At 41.2% G+C, this 27018-nt stretch overlaps 1 protein-coding gene across 2 annotated transcripts in view; it reads right to left on the reverse strand.

Moving 5' to 3' along the window:
* ENPEP (glutamyl aminopeptidase) overlaps positions 1–27018 on the reverse strand; it is a 76770-nt gene that overhangs the window by 16601 nt on the left and 33151 nt on the right. For both annotated transcript variants that reach the window (XM_007530778.3, XM_060186254.1), the window contains 8 exons: positions 25172–25306; positions 22057–22122; positions 17751–17816; positions 17502–17653; positions 13355–13434; positions 3184–3311; positions 3000–3055; positions 766–916 (listed from right to left, as the gene is read on the reverse strand). In XM_007530778.3, the coding sequence (XP_007530840.1) occupies positions 766–916; positions 3000–3055; positions 3184–3311; positions 13355–13434; positions 17502–17653; positions 17751–17816; positions 22057–22122; positions 25172–25306 (834 nt within the window). The remainder of the gene's footprint in view (positions 1–765; positions 917–2999; positions 3056–3183; positions 3312–13354; positions 13435–17501; positions 17654–17750; positions 17817–22056; positions 22123–25171; positions 25307–27018) is intronic.

Consider the following 27018-nt stretch of genomic DNA (forward strand, 5'->3'; position numbering starts at 1 on the left):
GTAGAAGTTGAAAAACAAGATCAGAAAAGAAAACACAAGTAGAACCTGAACTAGAATTGGCGTATTGCACCAAAGTAAAAGACTCTGGGGTGGGTGGGTGGGTGGGTGGGGAGAATACAGATCCAAGAAGGATGACAGAGCACCTAATGGGGGTTGTATCGTTATATGGAAAACTGGGAAATATTATGCATGTACAAACTATTGTATTTACTGTTGAATGTAACACATTAATTCCCCAATAAAGAAATTTTTAAAAAGTAACATTCAGGGAGTTGGGCAGTAGTGCAGCAGGTTAAGCGAAGGTGGCGCAAAGTGCAAGGACGGGCCTAAGGATCCCAGTTCGAGCCCTGGCTCCCTACCTGCAGGGGAGTCACTTCACAGGCAGTGAAGCAGGTATGCAGGTGTCTTTCTCTCCCCCTCTCTGTCTTCCTCTCCTCTCGCCATTTCTCTCTGTCCTATCCAACAATGACGACATCAACAACAACAATAATAACTACAACAATAAAACAAGGGCAACAAGAGGGAATGAATAAATAAATAAATAAATATTTTTTTAAAATTAAAAAAAAAGAAGTAGCATTCATATAAGAGTGATTGGAGCTGTAGTGGTGGGGGAGGTTGTTTTGGTGGAGAGAGAAGTATGGTGACAGGTATCCTGGGGAGAGAGGAAATTGTAGCCCTGTCATTTACAGCAACCCGGTAAACCAACTCAGTAAAGCAACAATGAAGTAATAAAAAGAAAGAAAAAGAAAGCATTAACGTCACCTCAATCTTAGGATACAGTTCTTTATCATCTTCGAACATACTGATGATGTAGGTGACTGCAGAGATAGCTCTCTGCCAGGGTAAATACTCTTCTTCTATTGTGAGATACTTGGTCAAGTTCAGAGCATGTGTGTATTTGAGAAGCTGAGCTCTGAGAAATGAAAGAGGAAAAAAAAAAAAAGGAATACACATAAATTAAAAACCTTGGACTAGTTTCCATTTCAATGCTAATGAGACTTCTCCTGTCAAAGGGGGTAAGAAGATGCACTTATGGTTCAAGCCCAGTAAAAGACTCATTGGTAGTGATGCACGAACTCTCATACATTCCATAGTAAGAAAAGAAGATTAAAGATGTGCACTTGATTACTAAATTCAGGGGCCCCTTGGAACATACCTAAAATAGACTTCCTAGCTTCTTCGCACATGAAGACCCCTAATTCCATCTGCTCTATTCCTACTTTGGGGTTCCTGTTTATTAAACACTTTGTCTTGCTTTATATCTGCTTTTCAGCCACCAAATTGCAGCTGCTATTATGACACCATCCTGTCTTCCTCAGGCAGATGACCTCACCAATGTGTCCTTGGAACCACACTTTCCCAGAGCCCTGCCTCACTAGGGAAAGATAGAAACAGGCTGGGGTGATGGATCCACCTGCCAACATCCATGTCCAGTGGAGAAGCAATTACAGAAGCCAGACCTTCCACTTTGTGTACCCCAGAAAGAATTTTGCTGTGAGTGCCGGGAGTGGCGGATTTGTTATTCAGGCACTGTTATTCAGGCCCCAGTGATAACCCTGGTGGCAATAAAAAAAAAGAGAGAAAGAAGGGGAAGGGAGAGAGAGAGAAATAAGGAAAGGAAAGGAAAGGAAAGGAAAGGAAAGGAAAGGAAAGGAAAGGAAAGGAAAGAAGGGAGGGAGGGAAGAAAGGAAGGGAGGAAGGAAGGAAGGAAGAGGAGAATAGTAAAGAAGTAACCACTGTCCCTCTGAAGTTTATTCTCATGGGGCCAGGTGGTGGTGCAGCTGGTTGAGTGCACATGTTGAGTGATTGCTGAGTCTCTAGCACCTACAGAGACAGCAAGAACTCAGTGAATACTGGTTGAATTACTGGTGTTAGATTATCTGAGAAGAAACTTTATCTTTATTTATTTATTGGATAAAGACAGCCAGAAATCAAAAAGGAAGGGGGAGGTAGAGAGGGAGAGAGAGACAGAGAGACACCTGCAGCCCTGCTTCATCACTCGCAAAGCTTCCCCCTTGCAGGTGGGGACCAGGAGCTCAAGCCCAGGTCCTTGCTCACTGTAATATGAGTAACATGTGCGCTCAACCAGGTGAGCCACCACCCAGCTCCTTTCAATTTTATTTTTAAAGATTTTTATGTATGTATTATGAAAGATAGGACAGGAGCCCATTTCAAGTCCCACACAAATAAATCCAGCTCAATTCAATAGGATACACTGGTATTCTGGCAATGGGGCACATATGAACCTAAAGAAAAAAAGGGTTCAAGAAGACAATGACTGTTATATATGGGTGGTCTGGGAGGTGGTACAGTGGACAAAGCACTGGATTCTTACCTAACAGGTCCCAAGTTTAATCCCCAGCAGCACATGTGTCAAAATGATGTCTGGTTCTTTCTCTCTCCTATCTTTCTCATGAATAAATAAACTCTTTTTAAAAATGTTATAAATGGTGAAGTGGGTCTGCAGGTGTCTGTCTTTCTCCCCCCCTCTCTGTCTTTCCCTCCTTGCTCCATTTCTCTCTGTACTGACAACAATGACATTAGTAACAACAACAATAATAACTACAACAACAATAAAAAAATAATAAGGGCAACAAAAGGGAATAAATAAAAAATTTATAAATGGTAGCGTTGCATGTTCTTTTTTAAGACAGTAAGAACTCTCTTACTGCTTAAACTTTGTAGTAAATCATTTATTTAGAAATATTTATGACTGGTGTCAGGTGGTGGCACACCTGGTTGAGTGCACATGTTACAATGTGCAAGGACCCAGGTTCAAGCCCAGGGTCCCCACCTGCAGGGGGATAGCTCTGCAAGTGGTGAAGCAGTGTGGCAAGAATCTCTCTGTGTCTTTCCTTCTCTATTACCCCTTCCCCCTTCGAATTCTTGCTGTCTCTATCCAGTAAATAAAGATAATGCAAAATAATAATAATAATAAAAGATTTATGACAAAATCCACAGTGTTTTCAAGGATCCGCCCTCACTCTGAAACTCACCTGGCCAAAGCAAAAGCATCATCAATAAGACTTGCACGGTCTGCAGAAGAAAAGCTCTGGGGAGAGGAAGAAAAAGAGAAAGAGACATGATTCTCAAAGCAGCATGTGCTGAATAAAATTAATAGCATCAAGATGCTATTCTTGGTGCAAAAATCAAGAAAGTCACAGGCACTGCTGAACGTACCGTGTGGTTTTGGAGAAGAATGTTAGCTATGTCTCCCCAGTCTGTTTCTTCATAGTTGACACGATAAAAACCAATATGATCTGGGTTTATTTTGAGAAAAGTACTTCCGGAAGATGGCAGAGTGATTCCTGTAGTAGTGGCAGATAAACACAGATGAGAGACATGTTTGCAGATACTGTAAACACAGGAAAATTATATCCAGAGGGGAAAAGGAAGTGAAAGAAAGGAAACATTAGCTCAAGGCGTCCAGCTGGGTTTGGAGCCCAAACCCAAAAGCCCAGTAGTTATTAAGTTGGTCAAATTTGGAAAGTTATTGCAGAAATGTCATGGGGTTCTCTGAGTAGACAACTGCACCAATATGCCCTGGAACCTCCCCTCTACAGAGCCCTGCCCCACTAAGGAAAGACAGAAACAGGCTGGGGGTATGGATCCACCTGCCAATGCCCACGTGCAATAGAGAAGCAGTGACAGAAGCCAGACCTCCCACCTTCTGCACCCCATAGAGATCTTTAGTCCATACTCCCAGAGGGGAGAAATTACAGGGGGAATATGACCAGAGGTCTCTGAACTTCAACTACATCAGGACCCAGACAGAGAAGAGGAAAAAAGGGAAGGACATTCGGAAGTAGTAATAGTTGTGTGACTTGGAAAGGAAGCGAAGACAGGACCATGGGGGAAAAAAGGGCAAATATATACAAATATAGACATATAGTTGTAGAAATAATAATAATTGAGTCATATCTGCAACCTTGGGAGAACCACTACACCTTCCAGTGGAGGGATTGGGGACACAGAACTCTGGCAGTGGAAACGCTGCAGAGTTAAACCCTTGTAAATCACTAATAAAATTAGAAAGAAAGAAAGAGAGGGAGGGAGGAAGAAAGGAAGAAAGGAAGGAAGGAAGGAAGAAACGTCATGGAAAGAAGTGCCTTGTAATGATTACTTTTGCTTCTCACTGGCAGAAACTTGTCACATGGATAAAATAACTCTGCTCTTGCCAATCCTTCAATAGAAGGAAACAGTGCCTTAAGTCAGGAAGGTTCATGCTATCCAGGGCTAACATATCTATATATATTCTAAAGACTTTCATGATTTTTTTTTGAAAATATTTATTTATTCCCTTTTGTTGCCCTTGTTTTATTGTTGTAGTTATTATTGTTGTTATTGATGTCATTGTTGTTGGATAGGACAGAGAGAAATGGAGAGAGGAGGGGAAGACAGAGAGGGGGAGAGAAAGATAGACACCTGCAGACCTGCTTCACCTCTTTTGAAGTGACTCCCCTGCAGGTGGGGAGCCGGGGGCTCGAACAAGTATCCTTGCGCTTTGCTCCACCTGTACTTAACCCAATGTGCTACCGCCCAACTCCCCTAACCCTTATATTTCTAAACATGATGGATTAATTACACAAAGAATGCTCACTGGAGTAGCCTGTGGAAGGGATACAAATGTTAATATTTATCTATTTTTTTTTCCTCCAGGGCCATTTTTTTTCCTCCAGGGTTATTGCTGGGCTCGGTGCCTGCACCATGAATCCACCGCTCCTGGAGGCCACCACCCCCCCTTTGTTGCCCTTGTTGTAGCCTCATTGTGGTCATTATTATTGCCATTGTTGATGTTGTTCGTTGTTGGATAGGACAGAGAGAAATGGAGAGAGGAGGGAAGACAGAGAGGGGGAGAGAAAGACAGACACCTGCAGACCTGCTTCACTGCCTGTGAAGCGACTCCCCTGCAGGTGGGGAGCTGAGGGCTCGAACCGGGATCCTTACGCCGGTCCTTGCGCTTTGCGCCACATGCGCTTAACCCACTGCGCCACCACCCGACCCCCCAAATGTTACTATTTAAAAGAATACTTTGCGTATCAAAATTAGCATTCAAATGAATGGAAAGTGCTACTGCTAATCAGAATAGTGATCTGAGAATCAATGCTTTTAAAATGTTAAGAAGCCTTGCAACAGAGCTGAAATTCAAATACAACATTCTTGCTTTTATAATCCATTTCATTTGTGCTCTTCCAATTTTATTTATCTTTGCAAAATCTTCTACGTCCTTACTTCAATTGATTATACTTCAAATTACGTCTTCTACGTCCTTACTTCAAACTGATTACCAAATTAATTTGCTTTTTAAAGTAGCACCCAGTATTCACACAGGACTCTCAAACATAGTTTATAGAAGCTCAACATTGAAAGAACAGAGACTTATGTTTTAGGTGAAAAAAAAAACACCTCAAAATAATAGTTAGGTTATGACAGGATCTGTCATTGTTAGCATCCCTCCTATAATTTTTAATTCATATGTTCTTTCATTTGCACGAACAATATAGAATTTAAAAATGTTGTGGGACTGGGGCATAGCTTAACCTGTTAGAACACCAACGTGTATGCCTGAGACCCCAGGAGCTCCAGGTTCCATTCCCAACACCACCTTATGTCTGAGTGCTTTGATCTTTCCCTGATTTCCTTCCTCTTTTTCAAAATAATTAACTAACTAACTAACTAAATATTAATAAAATAAATTATGGGAATCCTTAGTGTATTTCAGGAATTGCAACTGATTTATTCCAGATTGTGATGTTGGAAAACATGAAATGAAGCTGGGAATACGGATAAAATTCTGTAAGAGACATATGTCAGGTTAAAGAATCCATCTTCAGAGAGTCGGGCAGTAGCACAGCAGGTTAAGCACAGGTGGCACAAAGTTCAGGGACCGGGGTAAGGATCCCGGTTCAAGCCCCCGGCTCCCCACCAGCAGGGGAGTCGCTTCATAGGTAGTGAGCAGGCCTGCAGGTGTCTATCTTTCTCTCCCCCTCTTTGTCTTCCCCTCCTCTCTCCATTTCTCTCTGTCCTATCTAACAACGACATAAATGACAACAACAATAATAACAACAACAACAACAACAAAACAAGGGCAACAAAGGGGAAAATAAATTTAAAAATAATAAAAAATAAAAAAAAAAAAAGAATCCATCTTCCTGGGGCCAGGTGGTGGTGCACCTGGTTGAGCACACATGTTACAGTGCATAAGGACCCAGGTTCAAGCCCCTGATTCCCCACCTGCAGGGGAGAAAGCTTTGCAGTGGTGAAGCAGTGCTGCAGGTGTCTCTCTGTCTCTCTCTCTCTCTCTCTCTCTCTATACATATATATATATATATATATATATATATATATATATATATCCCCCTCTCCTCTCAATTTCTGGGTAGAGACCCAGTAGATAAACAAATAAATAAATATAACTGGGAAATGTTATGCATGTACAAACTACTGTATTTTCTGTTGACTGTAAAACATTAATACCCAAATAAGTAAATATAATTAGAAAAAATTTTTAAAAAGAATCCATCTTCCTTTTTTATTTATTTATTTATTCCCTTTTGTTGCCCTTGTTGTTTTATTGTTGTTGTCGTTGTTGTATAGGACAGAGAGAAATGGAGAGAGGAGGGGAAGACCGAGAGGAGGAGAGAAAGACAGACACCTGCAGACCTGCTTCACCGCCTGTGAAGCGACTCCCCTGCAGGTGGGGAGCCAGGGCTCGGACCGGGATCCTCATGCTGGTCCTTGTGCTTTGCGCCACGTGCGCTTAACCCGCTGCGCTACCGCCCGACTCCCGAATCCATCTTCCTTAACACGAGATGGTAAGACAAAGAAAATGTCTTTTTTTAAAAGGATTTTTTTTTAAATTTAATTTGATAGGACAGAGAGAGATTGAGAGGGAAGAGGGATAGAGAAGAAGTAAGAGTGGTCCGGGAGGCGGCGCAGTAGATAAAGTGTTTGACTCTCAAGTTTGAGGTCCAGAGTTCAATCCCTGGCAGCACATGTACCAGAGTGATATCAAGTTCTTTCTATCGCTCTGCCTATCATTCTTAATGTATAAATAAATAAAATCTTTAAAAGAGAGAGAGAGAGAAAGAGAGAAGGAGGAGGAGGAGGAGAAGAAGAAGGAGAAGAAGAAGAAATATAGGCACCTGCAACACTGCTTTACCACTTGTGAAGCATCCCCCCTGCAGGTGGGGACAGGGACTTGAACTCATGTCCTTGCACATGATAACATAACTTAACCCAGTGCACTACTGCCCAGACCCCTGACAGAGAAGATTTTTATTTTATTTTTTTAAAGTATTTTTAATTCCTTTTTTTAAAAAAAAATTTAGTTATCTTTATCTATTTATTGGATAGAGACAGCCAGAAATTGAGAGGAGGAGGGAAGCTAAAGAGGGAGAGAGACAGAGAGACACCTGCAGACCTGCTTCACCACTTGTAAAGCTTTCCCCCCGCAGGTGGGGACTGGGAGCTCGAACCCGGGTCCTTGTGCACTATATCATGTGCACTCAACCAGGTGCGCCACCACCCAGCCCCCAGAGAAGATTTGTTTGTTTGTTTGTTAGGACAGAGAGAAATAGAGAGAGGAGGGGAAGACAGAAGAGGGAGAGAAAAACAGACACCTGCAGACCTGCTTCACCGCCTGTGAAGTGGCTCCCCTGCAGGTCCCCAGAGAAGATTTTTAAACAGGACAATAGCACACCTGAACTAGCTAGTATATCTCTAGAAAATATTACTAGCTAGTTGGGGAATGGTTGGAGAGAAATTCTAGAGTTCACAGTCAGAAATTGCAAACTAGAGAGAATGAAGGCGTCCACTGATGTGGAGAAGATGAAGTTGAGGAGCTGGGTGGTGACGCACCAGGTTAAGTGCACATAGTACTAAGTGCAAAGACCTGCACAAGGATCCAGGTTCGAGGCCTGGCTCCCCACCTGCAGGGGGCAAGCTTCATAAGTGGTGAAACAGATCTGCAGGTGTCTATCTTTCTCTTTCCTTCTCTATCACCTCCTTCCCTGTCAATTTATCTCCATCCTATCCAATAAAATGGAAAAAATGGCCACAAGGAGCAGTGGGTTTGTAGTACTGGCACCAAGACCCAGTGATAACCCTGAAGGAAAAAGAAAAAAAAAAACAGGAAGAAGATGAAGGTGAAAAGGTGATATAGGGACTCTGGGCCATGGTGCACTGGGTTAAGCACACATAATAGGAAGCATAAGGACCTGCATAAGGATCCCGGTTCGAGCCCCTGGCTCCCCACCTGCGGGGGAGACGCTTCATAAGCGGTGAAGCAGGTCAGCAAGTATCTTTCTTTCTCTACCTCTCTATTTTCCCCTCCTCTCTCAATTTCTCTTTGTCCTATCCAAAATAAGTTGGAAAAAAATGCCCTCCAGGAGCAGTGGGTTAGTAGTGCAGACACCAACCCCCCAGTGATAACCCTGGAGGAAAAAAAATAAAAAGGAATAAGATGAAGATGGAAAGGTGATGTGTTCAAGAGATACGCCACAGGTAAAATAAGCACAGTTCTTTTTCTGAGGGTGCAGGCACTTAGAGGGGGCACAGTTTGCATGACTGAACAAAGAATGGTTTTGCCAAGAGAAAACAGAGGCAGGCGAATGAGCTTGAGAAGAAAGATGATTTAAATTTTGAAAGTATTCACAAGGTCTGGATGGTATCCAGGTCTCGGTAGTTTTTCATAAGATACGAGTAAGCTCTTCAACCAAACTGTCCATTCCTTTAGGAATTTTCAGAGTAGGCCCTTGACAAATTATAAATCCTTACCTCACTCACCGAGAATTTATCTTTCTTTGTCATTCTCCCATGGACAAGTTGTTGAAAGGAAGTTAATCTTTTGGCAACCATACCCTTTGAATATTTGGGTCTGAAGAAGCACTTCATGCTAAGCACAGGGCCAGATGTTATGGGAGAAAGAGCATGAACTTTGGATTCTGACAGAGTCAGGGAGAGTCCCTGCTCTGTGACTTATTAGCTGTGTGATCTTGGTCAAACTACTCTACCTCTCTGTGCCCCAGTTCCCCACTGGGGATAAAAAGTTCCTTACAGGGGGTCGGGCGGTAGCGAAGCAGGTTAAGTGTACCTGGTGCAAAGCGCAAGGACCAGCGTAAGGATCCCAGTTGTGCCACCTGAGCTTAACCTGCTGTGCTACGCCCAACTCCCCCTTCTTCCTTTCTTTTCTTATCTATAGATAGATAGATAGGTAGGTAGATAGGTAGATAGATAGATAGATACAGGCTAGATAGATAGATAGATAAAAAGACAGGTAATAGATATAAAATCAACCCATATTTGTGACCTTGTGAGAACTATTGCAGTTCCTGATGGAGGGAGATGGGGACACAGAACTCTGGTGGTGGGAACATTGTGGAGTTATAACCCAGTTATCTTATAATTTTGTAAATCACTAGCAAAAATCTATCACACTCTCACATGCCCTTTTCTTATCACTAACATGATAACTTTCAATTTTTTTAATAATGTTCAGAATATCATGTGCAGCATAATGTAAATCAAAGACATTGAAGGATAGGGAATATATAACTGATGCATCATTTAAAAAAAAAACTCAGGAGGAGGGAGTTCGGGTTGGTAACCAGAGCTGACGACTCCAGTCCACTTGGGATGTGTTTGTCAGCTGTGCTCTGAGCTAAGGGCTGAAGATGTCTCCACACAGGAAACAGGAACTTAGGACATGACCTAAAAATGGAGCCGGTGCTTTGAAGTACAGAGAGATGTCTAGTTGGCTTCTGGCTGATGACCGGTTATGAGCCTGGAGTTTCAGATAAAGACAGATGTGTCCTCAAAGCTCTGTGGACCTTGGAACCTCCTCATTCATTCATTCATTCATTGGACTATTAAGTACCCACTGGAGATATGACCTAACCACCTAACAATAACAAAAATAAGTCATTGTTAAATCACTAGTATATTTTTTTAATGACAAAAGAGTTTAAAATAAAACCAAAATGTCCCCAAACTTGAACACACACACACACACACCACTTGTCCAAAAATGTTTATTAATAGCCAAAAGAGGGCTAAGGCCCATCAACTGAGGAATGGATAGACAGAAGATAGTGTATGGACTGCATGTGACTGATTTGACAGTGAATTTCTGTCATAAAGGACATCATGGCTGAACTATGACAGCATCAGGCTAATTGGAAAGAGCCATCACAACATGTTACCTGCATCATTCCATTTCCATGAAATGTCCATTATAAGCAAAGTTATACAGACAGAAAGTTAGTGCTTTGAGCTGGGGGCATGAAAGGAGAAAATGACTAGCAATTAAAAGGTGTGGGGTTTCTTTGCAAAGTGATGAAAATACTCTAAAATTGACCATAGGGGTAGTTACTTATATCTGTGTACATAATAAAAAAGTTGAGTTGTATTTTTATTTTACTTTTTTAAACTTAAATTCTTTAAAAAATACTTATTTATTTTAATGAGAGAGATAGCTAGAGAGACTAGAACCTTGCTCGGCTCTGGCTCATGGTGGTGCTGGGGACTGAACCTCAGGCTTTGGAACCTCAGGCATGAAAGTGTTTTGCAGAACCATTATGTTATCTCCCTAGCCATGAATTGAATCTTTTTAAAAATTAAATCTATTTATAAAATAAAAACTAGAAAATAGCACAGTATGAAAATACTGACAAAACCATAGGATAAGAGAGGTGAATTGTATTTTTAATTTTTTTATATTTATTTATTTTCCCTTTTTTTGCACTTGTTTTTTATTTTATATTTATTTATTTATTTTACCTTTTGTTGCCCTTATTGTTTTTGTTTTTTTTTTTACTGATGTTGTAGTTATTGTTGTTATTGATGTCATCGTTGTTAGATAGGACAGAGAAATGGAGAGAAGAGGGGAAGACAGAGAGGGGGAGAGAAAGATAGACACCTGCAGACCTGCTTCACCGCCTGTGAAGCGACTCCCCTGCAGGTGGGGAGCTGAGGGCTCGAACCGGGATCCTTACTCCGGTCCTTGCACTTTGTGCCACCTACGCTTAATCCACTGCGCTACTGCCCGAGACTCCTGAATCCCATCTTTTAAAGCTGGGAAATTTTAAAGGTGAAATTTCACTTGCTAGAGGAAATTATACCTAATCAACGTTTACTATTACTATTACCACTACCTTTCTGTCCAGTCAAGACCTCCCACAGGCATGATTTCACCACCGCAGGGCATTTTTTTTTCCCCATTTAGACAAATACAGAGAGTGAGAGAAAGACAGGCATTGGAATTTTCCATGTTGCTATAGCATCTCGCATGTGGTGTCTGGGCTCCAGCCTGGCCCGTGTACATGGCAAGGCAGGTACTCTCCCCAGTGAGATAGCTCTATAGCCCCCTAACTAATATCTTAGAGTATTTTGCAGGAGCAAATAATCATCTGTTAATAAAGGACAGGTGGTGTACTTTTCTTCCTACGAAACCAGAGGTGAAAGGCATACCCAGTGCTATTCTGAAGGAAGAATCATGGACTGGGGAAGAGAAGACTCACCTTTGGCTTAAACAGATGATTTTGAAGCGGAACAGCTGCAGTAAAAACAAACAAACAAACAGGGTTCTGGGGACAGGCAGTGGCATCCCTGGTCAGTGTACACATTCCCATGGGTGAGGACAGGGGTTGTAGCCCCTGGCTCCCACCAGCAGGGAGGGGAAAGTTCACAAATGATGAAGCAGTACTGCAAGGTCTCTTTCTCTCCCCCTCACTATCTTGCCTCCCTTCTTAATTTCGTTCAGTCTCTACCAAATAAACAAAAAACAAAAACAAAAAAAAAAGAAAAGCAAGGTTAGGGTCCTTGCACTTTGTGCCACATGCGCTTAACCCTTCTGCGCTACTGCCCGGCTCCTTATTATAATTTTTAAAATAATTAAAAAAATATATTTATTTTCCCTTTTGTTGCCCTTGTTGTTTTTATTGTTGTTGTTGTTATTACTGTTGTTGTTATTGATGTTGTTGAATAGGACAGAGAGAAATGGAGAGAGGAGGAGAAGACAGTGAGGGGAAGAGAAAGACACCTGCAGACCTGCTTCACTGCTTGTGAAGTGACTCCCCTGCAGTTGGGGAGCCAGGGCCTTGAACCAAGATCCTTATGCTGGTCCTTGGGCTTTGGGTCACATGTACTTAACCCGCTGTGCTATGGCCTGACTCCCCCATTATTATTTTTTACATAACTCTAACCTTCATAGGAAAGGAAAAGACAAAAGATAGATATTAGAAATACATTTCCAGTCAAGTTAAGTGAGCAGGAAAGTCACAGCTTCACCCATCACAGGTAGATGAAAAATTATATCTATGTGTCAACAAGTATATTGTTCGATACAGTTTGAAAAGAAAAGTCACAGATTAGTTTGAACAAAAGACAAGAGCCCGTGTAGATATAAACAATGACTTGGACTACTGTCAACAACTTATAACGTGGAATAATTTACAGCCAGGGGAAATCACTCATCATTGAAGCACAAGACATACATGCTTGAGGTCTCAGGCTCAATCCCCAGAACCATTATATGCCAGAGCTGAGGAATGCCCTGCTCCCTCTTTCATTAAATAAATGTCTCTTAAAAAAATATTTTATTTATTTATTTATTTTCCTTTTTTGTTGTCCTTGTTTTTTTTTTTATCATTGTTGTGGTTATTATTGTTGTTGTTGATGATGTCATTGTTGCCAGATAGGACAGAGAGAAATGGAGAAAGAAGGGGAAGACAGAAAAGGGGCAGAGAAAGATAGACACCTGCAGACCTGCTTCACCGCTTGTAAAGTGACCCTCCTGCAGGGGAGTCAGGGGCTGGAACCAGGATCCTTAAGCAGGTCCTCGAGTTTTGCACCATGTGCACTTAACCTGCTGCGCTACAGCCTGACACCCTAAATAAATATCTTTTAAAAATAATTTGGAGTCATTAAAGATTCTAACTTCATTTCAGTTTGAAAAAAAAATTAGATCTAATTTAATGGTAGCATTTGAAAACCCAGGTTTGTCACACAACATTTCATCGAATCCAGTGGCATCCTTCTCTGAGATAAAGAAGGAAAAAGAAGGGAGGAAGCAAAAGATAAGTGGAAAATCATCTGTTGATCGTCTCATGTTGGGCACACCACCCTGCCTTGGATGTAATTATTTATTATGGTAGTCATGGCAAACCATCAAAAAATATTCAAGATAGAATAGTTGTGAATATTGTAAATAAGAACTTGGATTCATCTAGAAATGATCTAAGAGATCTCTTTCAGGTGGAATTCACATCACAACTTTCAGATTTACTGTTTCCTTATATTTATATTAATGTGGTCCGTTAGTTCAGAGAAGAAATAAATTGATAAAAATTACCTCCTGTTTTTGACATATTGTATAATTCAACTGCTGATGACTGGCCTTCACTCCATCTAACAGGAATATTCCATTTGTAACTAGAGTTTTAAAAAAGAAAACATGAATTTTTATTACTAATCATGAAACTTCTCCTCCAAAGTAAATATACTTAAGAAAAAAATCCACAGATACTTTTTCTCATAAGGGTTCAATCCAGAATAAAGTGTATTATCAATAAATTCAATACAACACTCCTTAGTGGTGACGTTCTCATAGTTTCTGAACATCTTTAAAATTTGGAATCTTGCATTAGAATTAGTTCATTTTAAAAATTATTTTATTTATTTGATAGAGACAGAGAAAAATGCAGAAGGAAAGGGAGACAGAGAGGGAGAGAGACAGAGAAAGACACCTGTAGCCCTGCTTCACCATTTGTGAAGCTTTCCCCCTACAGGTGGGGGCCAGGGGCTTGAACCTGGGCCCTTGCACATTGTAACATATGTGCTCAACCAGGTGTACCACCACCTGGTCCCTCATCAGAATTAGTTTAGAATGAAGTTTATTCAACACAATACCTTGGGGTTTTGGAATAAAGATGTGCATGAAGAGTATGCATTATATGGTAACCTTGAACATCTGTACACAGTCATACACAGTTTCTTATACTAAAGTTTTTATCAACAAACTTAGCAATTTTAGAATCGAGGCAACAGCCTTTAAATTAATTTTAAAAATATTTTCCTTATTAGACAGAGACAGCCAGAAATAGAGGGGAAGGAGAGGTTGAGTAGGGGAGAGACTGAGAGACTGAGAGACACCTGCAGCCCTGCTTCACCTCCTGTAAAGCTTTCCCCCTGTAGGTGGGGACCAGGGGCTTGAACCTGGGTCCTGTGGACTATAATGTGAGTGCTTAACCAGGTGTGCCACTGCCTGGTCCCCTAGCCCTTAAATTCTATGGAAAATAAAATATATTTTCAAAATTAAATTGAAATTACTCCATCATCCCTTCTCTTCTTTAAAAATTGATTAATTAATAGAGACAGAAATTGAGAGGAAAGGAAAAGATAGAGAGGGGCAGACAAAGAGAGACACCTGCAGCCCTGTTTCAGCACACTGAAGCTTCCCCTTAGCAGGTGGGAACCAGGGGCTTGAACCAGGATACTTGTATACTGAAATGTCTGCACTTAGCCAGGTGTGCTACTGCCTGGCACTTCGTCCCTTCTCTACCTACTTCCTGTTTAGAATCACAGGGACCAGAATTTGACAAGGAAACACCACTGGGCAAGCATGTTTAGGGAATTTTAATTGTTCTCTTTAACCTGTGGGCATTTTCTTGTGGAGTAGAGAAGGGTAGTTTTGTATTTGGAAATAATATATACTTAACACAGTGTGGAAATATCATAAACAAGTGTCTTTTTGTTCATTTATGTTGACACTAGTAAAAAAAAAAAATACAGGAGGTGGAGAAAGAAGTTGGATCTGGGGAGTCGGGCTGTAGTGCAGCAGGTTAAGTGCAGGTGGCGCAAAGCACAAGGACCGGCATAAGGACCCTGGTTCGAGCCCCTGGCTCCCCACCTGCAGGGGAGTCGCTTCACAGGTGGTGAAGCAGGTCTGCAGGTGTCTATCTTTCTCTCCTCCTCTCTGTCTTCCCCTCCTCTCTCCATTTCTCTCTGTCCTATCCAACAATCACAACAACAATAATAACTACAACAATAAAACAACAAGGGCAACAAAAGGGAATAAATAAATAAAATAAATATTAAAAAAAAAAAAGTTGGATCTGTTGCTATCAAGATGCCATCCTGACTTCCCTCACCAATATGGCCTGGAATTTCACCCCCCCCCCCCACTAGGGAAAGACAGAAACAGGTAGGGAGTATGGATCCACATGGCAACTTCCACGTCCAGTAGAGAAGCAATTACCCTTCTGCATTCTATAAAGAGCTTTGGTCCATCCTCCCAGAAAGGGGTAAAGAATAGGGAAGCTTCCAATGGAAGGGATGGGATACAGAACTCTGGTGGTGGGAATTGTATGGAATTGTACCTCTGTTATCTCACAATCTTGTTAATCATTATTATTAAATCACTAATTTAAAAAAAAATAGAAAGATGGCTCCCCATCTGCAGGGGAGTCGCTTCACAGGCGGTGAAGCCGGTCTGCAGGTGTCTATCTTTCTCTCCTCCTCTCCGTCTTCCCCTCCTCTCTCCATTTCTCTCTGTCCTATCCAACAACGACAACAACAATAGTAACTACAACAATAAAACAACAAGGAAAACAAAAGGGAATAAATAAATAAAAAATAAATATTAAAAAATAATAGAAAGAAAGGCAGAGAGAGCAGGACCACAGAAAAAAAAATGAGCAAATGTATGAGCAAATGAGCCCGTGTCTGTGACCTTGGGAGAACTATTGCAGTTTCCAGTGGAGGGAATGGGGACACAGAACTCTGGGGGTGGGAATGGTGTGAAATTGTACACAACTGTTGTCTCATAATTTTGTCCATCAATATTAAATCACTAATAAAAATTTTAAAAGAAAGAAAAAAAAGTAAGAAAAAGAGGAGTAGAAGGAGGAAGAGGAGGAGGAGGAGGAGGAGGAGGAGGAAGAGGTTGGATCAGTGGTGTGCCACTGACTGGCTTGGGTTTCAATTCAGAGTCAGCCTTGTTTTTTCTTCATCTGTGACTATTCACACCCTTAACAGAGAGTGGGAGAGTGGTGCTTTCTCCTTTCCAAGTTGCAATATGATTTCTGTCATTCAGGGAGAATATATTCTGCCACCAACAGGAAAGAGTCCTTTTAAACGTCTGCACTGGCACCGGCAGGGTTCTTTCTTGTGCACAGAGGTCAGAATGGCCGGAGAGGAAGCACAGGCTCTGAGTCTAGGCTCAGACTCAGCTGCTTTCTTCCAGTCTCTTTTTCTCTGCTGTCCCACTCTCCATGCTGATACAGAGACCAGACCTGCCAAGGGACAGGATGCACCTTCCCTGAGACACTCTTCCTGCTTTTTATCTTCTGGAACTCTGAAATACTCATCTCCCTTCCTCCGATGTCTTAGAAGCTTACTTTTCTCTCTAACTTTATTTATTCACTATTGGATAGAAAAGAAAGAAATTGAGAAGGGTGAGGGAGATGGAGAGGGAAAGAGACAAGAGAGACACCTGCAGCTTTACTTCACCACTCGTGAAGCTTTCCCCCTGCAGGTGGGGGCCAGGGGCTTGAACCTGAGTCCTTGTGCACTGTAATGTGAGTGCTTAACCAGGTGCACTACAGCTTGGTCCCTCTCATGTAGTGATGTTTGATCTTATTAGAGCTAACTTGCCCTTAAAAAAGAAAAAGAAAAAGGAACAATAAAAACCAGAGGTGAGACAGGCAGAAATTGAGAGTGGAGGAGAGACAGAGAGGGAGAGAGACAGAGAGACACCTTCAGCCCTGCTTCACCACTCGTGAAGCTTTCCCCCTGCAGGTGGGGGCCAGGGGCTTGAACCTGAGTCCTTGTGCACTGTAGTGTGTGTGCTTAATCAGGTGCGCTATCCCAGGTGTTTACTTCTTCTTCTTTTTTTGCCTCCAGGGTTATTGCTGGGGCTCAGTGCTTGCACCACAAATCCAGTCCTCCTGGAGGTTATTTTTTCCCCTTTTGTTGCCCTTGTTATTTATTTATTTATTTTTTTATTGTTGTGGTGGTTATTGTCATTGATGTCATCATCGTTGTTGGATAGGACAGAGAGAAATCAAGAGAGGAGGTGAAGACAGAGAGGGGGAGAGAAAGATAGACACCTGCAGACCTGCTTCACTGCTTGTGAAGTGACCCCCCTGCAGATGAGGAGCCGGGAACTCCAACCAGGATCCTTACGCCGCTGGTCCTTGCATTTTGTGCCAGGTGTGCTTAACCCGCTGAACTACCACCCGGCCCCCAGGAGTTTACTTCTTTTAGAGCTTCTGTTCCCTTGCCCAGAACTTTCTGGCAAAAGAGGGACTGGGTTTCATGGACTCAGCTTGCCATCTCAAATCCAGAGGCCAGTGAACTTTTTTTTTTGACTGCCATTTAATTTCCCTAAAGGAAACAATGTATTTAGACCATAACCCTGCAGTCATGTCCTGAAGCATAGAAGCTAAGAAAAAGACCACAATTTCTGCTTTCCTCCTGACATGCTGATAGAAACTTACCCAAGATCTGAAGGGGGCTGAGAAGGATCAGCTTTTGAGTCCAACAGAAAGCGATTCTGGGTGAGGGTATTCTGACCTGTCACACTCAGCACAGGGTAGCCCATCTGTTTGGTCCAGGTGTCCATCACCTCCTTCACTGGCAAGCCACTTGCCTAGCATTAAAGAAAAAACCAGGAGGAATAATCTATTTACAAATAAAAAGAAACAAAAGGACAAACTGAGCAAACAACGAAAGGCTTGATTGCTTACCTCTTGAAGAGCTTCCCAAAAATGTGACGTTTTGGCATTCATGAACTTGTACTTTTTCAAGTAAATCTATAAGAGACAGGTAGCACATGTTTTTACTTTATTTATTTTTATTAGTGATTTAATAGTAATGTACAAAAATGATGAGATAACATCATTCCCACCACCAAAGTTCTGTGTCCTCATTCACTCCATTGGAAACTGCAGTAGTTCTCCCAAGGTTAAAGATGGGTTGACTATTTCTATAACTATCTATATTTATATATATTTGCCCCTTTTCCTCCTATGGTTCTGCGTTCTCTTCCTTCCTAAGTCACACCTACACCTATTGCTACTTCTGAATGTCCTTCCTTTTTTCCTCTCTAATCACTGGAATGCCCTTGACTATAAATCTATATAGTTCTTTTTCTTTGGCTTTATAAACCTTGAATGTGCACCAGTTGTATTCCATGTAATTTTCACATGCTTCTTTTGCAACCATTTTTTTTCCAATATTTTATTTTAATGATAAAGAATAGATACTGAGGGAAAGAAAGATAGATAAGTACCAGAATATGCTCAGTTCTGGTTTATATGGGTCTGGGGATTGAACCTGGGACCTCAGAGTCTCAGTCTTGAAAGGCTTTTGCATAACCATTATGCTGTCTCCCCACTCACCCTCTTTTTCAACCATTTCAAAATATAGAAACAGGATATGAGGGTGATCTGTCATCCCATTGATCACCAGGGTCGATTCGGCTGATCTGGCTGGCTAGGTGGGTGTCCCCTTCCTCCCTCACCGTTCCATGTGCATCCCTCCCAAAATATAGAAACAGAGGCCAGGGTAGTGGCCCAATGCTAGAGCACACGCCCTGGGTTTGATCTGTGGCATTGCTTATGACTCAGTGGAGGTTTGGTTTCTTTCTCTCTCAAGATAAATAAAAATCTTTTTTTTTTTAAATGGAGAAATGATTTAATTTGTTAATCTTTACAAAATTGGGCTACACTTGATACACAGATGGTCGATTATAGACCCTTGCTCTAAATAAATGAATATACGTACAGCCTTTTGAAAAATAAATAAATAAAATGATAGTGATGGAATAAATTGAGAGGGAATTATAAACTTTAAAGAGTAAATTTTCATACTTTGAATATCTTACAAATAAGTTTTTTAAGAAGAAGACTTCTCTTTTTGGCAATTCTGTTCACAGAATCTTTTCTAGATGAATATGTTATTGTTGTTGTTGTTGCTGTTTTAGCACTGCTCAGCTCTGGCTTATGGTGGTGCAGGGGATTGAACCTGGGACTTTGGAGCATAACCATTTATGCTATCTACCCCCACCCAGAATGTTTAAATATTTATTTGACATTCCTAGAGAAAATTCCTGGTCTTCTAGTCTCATAACTGAGCACCATTGTGACATTCCAGGAAACTTTCCAAGGTTTCTGCTATCCCTTCTCTTTCACTCCCTATAAATAACTTCCCAATTTTTAACTGATAGAAATAGAAGTTGCTCTACTGGTCTTCAAGCTTTCAAATAAAATAGCCAGTGATGGACTCAGTGCATATCATTGGCACTCCACGTTGTTATAACTTTCAGCGGGTATCATTATATTCAAAATTTTGTTCCCTTTTAGTCATAAAGAGACCAAATTGTATTAGGACTAAGTATTCAGGTCAATTCTCAGTACTACCACCAGGGGGCAGGCGCAAGAAGGATGAAGGCACAGTTTGTACAGTAATTGAGGGGTGTTCATTCTAGAGGTTTGCACATATCTTTCACTCTGTCCTAGGAAAATAACTGGGCACTTGGAACAGTAACCATTATAGCCACATCCACCTATGAATGACAAGTTCTAGTGACAGGTTATCTTCCTAGCATTGATTTAGAGACCACAATACCCTTTCTTTAGAATATTTGGGGACCAGGCGGTGGTGCACCTGATTAAGCGCACATATTACAGTGTGTAAGGACCCAGGTTCAAGCCCCTGGTCCCCACTTGCAAGGGGAAAGCTTCACAAGTGGTGAATCAGAGCTGCAGGTGTCTCTCTGTCGTTTCTCCTCTCCTTCCCCCCTCTCAATTTCTCTCTGTTTCTATGCAATTATTAAATTAAATAAATATAAATACTAGAATGTCTTGGAAGTAGAGAGATAATATGTATTATTTTTTATTTTTATTTTATTATTATTTTTTTTTTTACCAGAATACTGCTTAGCTCTGGCTGATGGTGGACTGAACCTGGGACTTTGGAGCCTCAGGCATGAGAATCTTTACATAAACATCATGCTATCTACCCTCCACGAAACTATATAAGTATTACTTAAAACAACTTCTGTACTTTAGGGGTGAAGGAGTCTGGCAACAGAGGGGAGGAAAGTGACCCAAATCACTAAATTTTGACTCCTGGGTGAGTGTAGTTTTCTCCTCTGTTGCTCTATTGTTACTTTCTTTTTCTTTCACACAGCACTTTCTTGCTGCTCCTGAATGAGAGTCTAAATGCATCTATATATAAACAGTGTAATAGAATCTGCTAAATTTTATTTTTTTCTAGAGCAGTGCTTCTGAATATTTCACATTAAGAAACGTGCTTCTTGACTTTGAATAACCACAACATTGTCATTGTAATAAAAATTTCATGATGATCTAGTTCCCTGATAATAGTCCTTCATTAGTTGCTGTCAGTGGCCACAAAGGGAAAGAAACAGTGTTTCTATGACTAGAACCCCAGGAAAGAAAAGGACATTTCCTGACTATGCCATTCCTGTCTTAGTAAGGATATTATTCACACTAGACAATGAAAGATAAGTTAGATGTATTTTTCAAATACTACTTCATAACCATATACATATTATGAAGATGCCCTTGTTGATTGTTCCTTTTCTGTATACAAACATGGGCTTAAAGGTTTTCCAGTTGATGTTTCGATTTTATTTCCCCTCACCCAGGACCTGCTTTGCTGCCTGAGATTGGGTTTGGAAAAAGGCAAGAGACAGAAATGAGAGCAGGTGGGTCCCAGCGTTCCCCAGCTTTATCACCACACCAGTTCTGTCGACCAAGAATCATTTCTGACAGAAAGCACTCATAGAAAAAGATGTTGAACATTGTGATCGACTCTGGGATCTAGGGGCAATGACTGCGGTGTGAGTGAAATGCCTGAAGGAACCCTGTTCAGGTGCTCAGACAACATGAAGGAGTGAGTGTGTGTCCCAGTGGATTTGACAGCTTACTGAGAGTGGCCTGTAGTGATGAGCTAGTATTGACAACTGAAGATAAAAGGAGAAATGATTCAGCTCTTTCTTGTAAATTGATTCCCCAGCCTCCAAACTGTAAGAAAACAATGCTTTGCTATTTAAACCACTCAGTCTATGGTATCAGTATCACAGCCTGAGATGACTGCCTCAGAAGAAGGGCATAAAAAATAACTAAGTCGGGAATCGGGTGGTAGCCGCGGGTAAGAATCCTGGTTCGAGCCCCCGGCTCCCCACCTGCAGGGGAGTGCAGGGGAGCCGCTTCACAGGCGGTGAAGCAGGTCTGCAGGTGTCTATCTTTCTCTCCCCCTCTCTGTCTTCCCCTCCTCTCTCCATTTCTCTCTGTCCTATCTAACAACAACGACATCAACAACAACAATAATAACCACAATAACAATAAAGAACAAGGGCAACAAAAAGGAAAATAAATATATAAAAATTTTTAAAATAATAATAATAAGCAAATAAATCAATCCATACTATCAGAGGGGGAGAAATGATAAGGGAAAATGACCAGAGGGCTATGAATTCCAATTCCATCAGGACCCAGAGAGAGAAGGGGAAAAAAAGGAAGGATATTTGGAAGTAGTAATGTATGTAAGTTTGACTTGGAAGGGAAGACAGGACCATAGGGGAAAAAAAAGGACAAATATTCATAAATATAGACAGTTACAGAGGTAATAGTCAACTCATATCTGTAACCTTGGGAGAACTACTGTAGCTTCCGATGGAGGGAACGGGGACACAGAATTCCAGTGGTGGGGTTATATTCCTGTTATCTTATAATTTTGTATGTCAATATTAAGTTGCTAATAAATAAAATGAAAACAATGAAATAGCGAAATAAATAAAGTTATCAGTTTAAATTTCTACATAAAATCTCTGCTAGGTGGTAATTACAGATACATTGTAGGCACCTAAAAAAAAAAATCACCTTTTTCCTTTTTGCTGCTTACTTAGCCCCGAATAAGAAAAACACAAGAGGAATTGCCCTTAATTAATCACACATCTCAACAGTCATCAGCCACCTGTCAATGTAGTTTACTTTTAACACTACTGAAAGTAATCAGACTTACTTGGCATCCTAATTTAAATTTCTCTGGAGTGATCCAGTCTTCAAGCATCCTGAGGATGGAAGCTCCCTGTAATAGAAAGGAAAATAAAATAAAATAAAGTCCCATCAAACTAAGGAAACAGTATATGCAGGAAACAGCAGTGACCAGTGATAAGTATTTCATGATCCTATTTGATAAGATTATGTCTTCAGCCTGGTTCTGATAAATTCCATGGCAGTAAGTCTATGGTTTTAGGACAAAAAACTATCACATGGTATACCACTCACTTCTGAAGCATCTGAAAGGTGAAACCCATCAGTTCAGTGGTGTGGCATTCAAATAATTACTGCACTTCACCATCTGAACCAGCAGATGGCGCTTTCTTAATAAATGTGACGTAAAGCTTAGAAAACCCTGTCCCTTGAAAAAGCTTCAGAATAAAATTCTGGGGTAGGGGTAGAGAGCATAAGGGTTATGCAAAAAAAAAAGTTCGTGCCTGAGGCTCCAAAGTCCCTGGTTCTATCGCTCTCATGACCATAAGCCAGAGCTGAGTAGTGCTCTGGTAAATAATAATAATAATAAATAATAATAATAAAATAAAATTCTAGCTATTTGTATTTAACTAAGGGAAGATGAAGAATATTAGGCCCAGGTGGTTTATTATAAAAAGATACATAGTTAAAGTAAGTAATCGAAAAATTAATAAGTAAAGTTTTCTTTTTAAAAAAAATTTGTTTATTCACTTTTGTTGCCTTTGTTTTATTGTCGTAGTAATTATTGTTATTGATGTCTTTGTTGATGGATAGGACAGAGAGAAATGGAGAGGGGAGGGGAAGAGAGAGAGGAAGAGAGAAAGAGAAACACCTGCTGACCTGCTTCACCGCCTGTGAAGCGACTCCCCTGCAGGTGGGGAGCCGGGGGCTCGAACCGGGAACTTTAAGCAGGTCCTTGCACTTTGCAGCCACGTGTGCTTAACCCACTGCGCTACCGCCGGACTCCTAAGTAAAGTTTTCTTTAAAAGTGGTTTATATCACTTAGGTTTCTTTAGTTTCAAAAGTTTAGTGAATATCAATACTTCCTACTTTTTTTAAAATAAGTTTTAAAAAATATTTATTTACTTTTGTTGCCCTTGTTTTATTGTTGTAGTTGTTGGATAGGACAGAGAGAAATGGAGAGAGGAGGAGAAGACAGAGAGGGGGAGAGAAAGATAAGACACCTGCAAACCTGCTTCACTGCTTGTAAAGCGACTCCCTTGCAGGTGGGGAGCCAGGGGCTCCAACCGGGATCCTTACGCTGGTCCTTGCACTTTGCGCCATGTGCGCTTAATCCGCTACGCTACCGCCCCGGTTCCCTTAAAATAAGTTTTAAGTTTAGTACATTGCCTACAAAAATTTCAATCTAGGGCCGGGTAGTGACACACCTGGTTGATCAACGCGCACATGTTGGACTGCGCAAAGACCCAGTTTCGAGCCCCCGGTCCCCACCTGCAGGGGAAAAGCTTCGCGAGTGGTAAAGCTGAGTTGCAGGTGTCTTTCTGTCTCCCTCTCTGACTCTCCCTTCCTCTCTATTTCTGACTGTCTCTATCCAATAAATAAATAAAGATAATAAAAAAAATTCAATCTATTTCTATATAACTTGCCAGGAAAATATTGTCTTTCCACTGAAGTTAGCAATCTGACTATAATTTGTTAAGTACTGTAAGTTATATTTGTGCTAGAAGAAGTTAAAAGGTGTGCCACTGCCTGGACCGCCCCCCCCCCCCCAGCCCCAGACTCAGAATATGTTTAGAGGAGATGTGGGAGAAGGTGGACAGTACTTTTCTGTCACTATACTTTTCACTAGGTTTTCATAATGTTTGAATAAATAAAAAGGCTCTACCTACAGCTTGCTAATAAGGTCATGATAAACTTAAAAATGGGTCAAAGTAATTCCTTTGAGCTGAGTGTGATTTAATGCTGATTTGGATGTATGAAAGGATTCTGTCAGAAAAAAAAAATGTTAACGTAGATGCTTTTTCTCCTTACCGCATGGCAGAAAAGACTCATTGCTTTTGAAACAAAACAAAACTGAATGCACCACTAGGGAAATGACTCAAACTGGTATAGCACAGGACTTGGATGCCTGGAGCTGCCAGTTTGTTTCCTAGCACTGGATGTAAGCTGGACTCTATCACTTTCTTTTTTTATTTGACAGGACAGAAAGAAGTTGACAAGGGAGAGGAGACAGAGGGGGAAAAGAAAGATAGACACCTGTAGACCTGCTTCACTATTCACAAAGCATCCCTCTGCAGGTGGGAAGTGGGGGCTCGAACCAAGGTCCTTGCACCTAGTACTATATGTGCTTAAACAGGTATGCCACCACCTGGCCCTTCTCTAACTTTCTTTCTTTCTTTTTTTTTTGCCTCCAGGGTTATCGCTGGGACTCGGTGCCAGCACTACGAATCCACTGCTCCTGCAGGCTATTTTTCTCATTTTGTTGCCCTTGCTGTGGTTGTTATTGTTATCGTTATAGCTGTTGTTGTTGGATAGGACAGAGAGAAATGGAAAGAGGAAAGGAAGACAGAGAGGGGGAGAGAAAGATAGACACCTGCAGACCTGCTTCACCGCTTGCAAAGAGACCCCCCCCCCCCACAGGTGGGGAGCTGGGAGCTCAAACCGGGATCCTTTCACAGACTGGTCCTTGCTGTTTGCACCATGTGCGCTTAACCCACTATGCTACCACCCAGCCCCCCCTTCTCTAATTTTCTTATATGAGACTTTCTCTGTGTGTCCCCTATAAAGTAAATGAAATAAATACTTAAAAAAATACAATGGCATCATTTAACTTTTTTATATATATAATTTGACATTTGGATGTATCGATTGTGCATGAGCAATCATCAGACCAAGAGCAGTTACCAACGCAAGGGGAAAAGAGAAATTGCAACTCAAATCCTGTGACAATGGCCGGCATTCATGTGTTAGACCCAAGAGTACAAACTACTGAATGTTTAGCACTGAGAACATGTTCTACCAAAGCCCCAAATTAGTTCTCTCCCAAGTCTCCCAGTATAATCATTCTTGATATTTTTAGGCAGCTATTAAAAGCCATGCCACAAGAAGATGCTCAAAACCACTGTGGTATTTATTTCTCCCACCTTGCTGTAGGATATGCCATCAAACACAGAGGTGATTTCAGCAGGAGTCGACACGGTGACAACGATTGGGTGCGAGGACATCAAGGAGTCGTCCTCCTGCACAGGTAACACATCTTCAAGAAGCATCTGGTCTCGCTGAAATGACAGAAAGTGCTCAAGAAAATCACACCCTTTCCTTCTTCTGGTTCCTAGTTCAAAATATTGTTCCTACTCAATACACTAAGAAGGGAAGAAATACAAATGACTCAAAATTATTTGCAAGTGTTGGACATTCAAATGGATTCTACTGCTCATGGACTGATCTGAGTGGATTCCATTTCCTTCTATTGATAACCCCTCTGACTTTCCCTCCCTGGACAACAGACCAAGAAGACACAAGCATCTATGTGTTTTTTTATGCACCTCTCCATGTGACACAGGCGCTGGCTCCCTATCTATGCACCCAGAAGTGATGTCCCCTCAACAGATGTGCTCTGAAAATCTAAGGGGGAAGCAAGTTGACTTGCCAGACTTGTCATTTGGGATGTTTCTGGTTTTTTTTTTTTAATATTTTATTTCTTTTTAAAAGTTATTTTATATTTATTTACTCCCTTTTGTTGCCCTTGTTGTTTTATTGCTGTAGTTATTGTTGCTGTTGTTGTTATGAATGTCATTGTTGTTGGATAGGACAGAGAGAAGTGGAGAAAGGAGGGGGACAGAGAGGGAGAGAGAAAGACAGACACCTGCAGACCTGCTTCACTGCTTGTGAAGCACCTGCAGGTGGGGGAGCCGGGGCCTCGAACCGGGATCCTTACTCCAGTCCTTGTGCTTTGCGCCACCTGCACTTAACCCGCTGTGCTACCGCCCGACTCCCTGTTTCTGTTTTTTTATCAACCAATTGCTGACATTTGGATGATTCATAATTAAGGAAGACTTGAGCCTTCATGCTCATTTTTTTAACAAACACCTTCTCATTCCAATGCCTAGTTTTCTCAGCAAAATTCAATAATTGAGAGACCTAGCCCTTTGGTTAAAGTTTTTCTACCTTCTAGATGTCTCAGATTAAAAAAAAAAAAAAAAAAGTCTCCTTCCCTCGTAAGCCAGGGAATAAAGGTGGCATTGCTTGGCTTCCTTTCTATTGGCATTATGCAGAGGATTCAATGATTCAGTGTCTGGTGTAGTGGCTCAGAGTGAAGAAATAACACAGTGACTGCGTCATTGTTACTTTGAGACTTCGCCAAGTTGATTCTGAAATCTAACTCTGTTAGACCACTAGTAGGAAAAAAGAAAGAAAGGAAGAAAGAAGGAGAGAAAGAAAGAAAGAAAGAAAGAAAGAAAGAAAGAAAGAAAGAAAGAAAGAAAGGAAGGCGAAAGGCCCTTTCGTAGTTTTACTTCATCATATTTCCCTAAGAGGGGGGTGCTGAGAGTCAGGCAGAAGGTTAAGCGCATGTGATGCAAAGCACAAGGACCAGTGTAAGGATCCCGGTTCGAGCCCCCAGCTCCCCACCTGCAGGGGAGTCGCTTCACAGGTGGTGAAGCAGGTCTGCAGGTGTCTGTCTTTCTCTCCCCCTCTCTGTCTTTCCCTCCTCTCTCTATTTCTCTCTATCCTATCCAACAGTGACAATAATTACTACAACAACAATGAAAAACAACAAGGCCAACAAAAGGAAAAATAAATAAATTTTTTTAATTAAAAAAGAGGGGTGTGCTACGTTAGTTTACATGTTTCAGTTTTATGACTTCCATATAGAATGGAATGTATGGATTGTCAAGTGATAACAGCTGATTATAGTTTTGTCTGAGATGACGATTTTGGGAAGGAGGTAGATAAGCATTAAACCCTCAAGCATGAGATTCTGAGTTTGATC

Source organism: Erinaceus europaeus, chromosome 2, assembly GCF_950295315.1.
Source record: "Erinaceus europaeus chromosome 2, mEriEur2.1, whole genome shotgun sequence".
NCBI lineage: Eukaryota > Metazoa > Chordata > Mammalia > Eulipotyphla > Erinaceidae > Erinaceus > Erinaceus europaeus.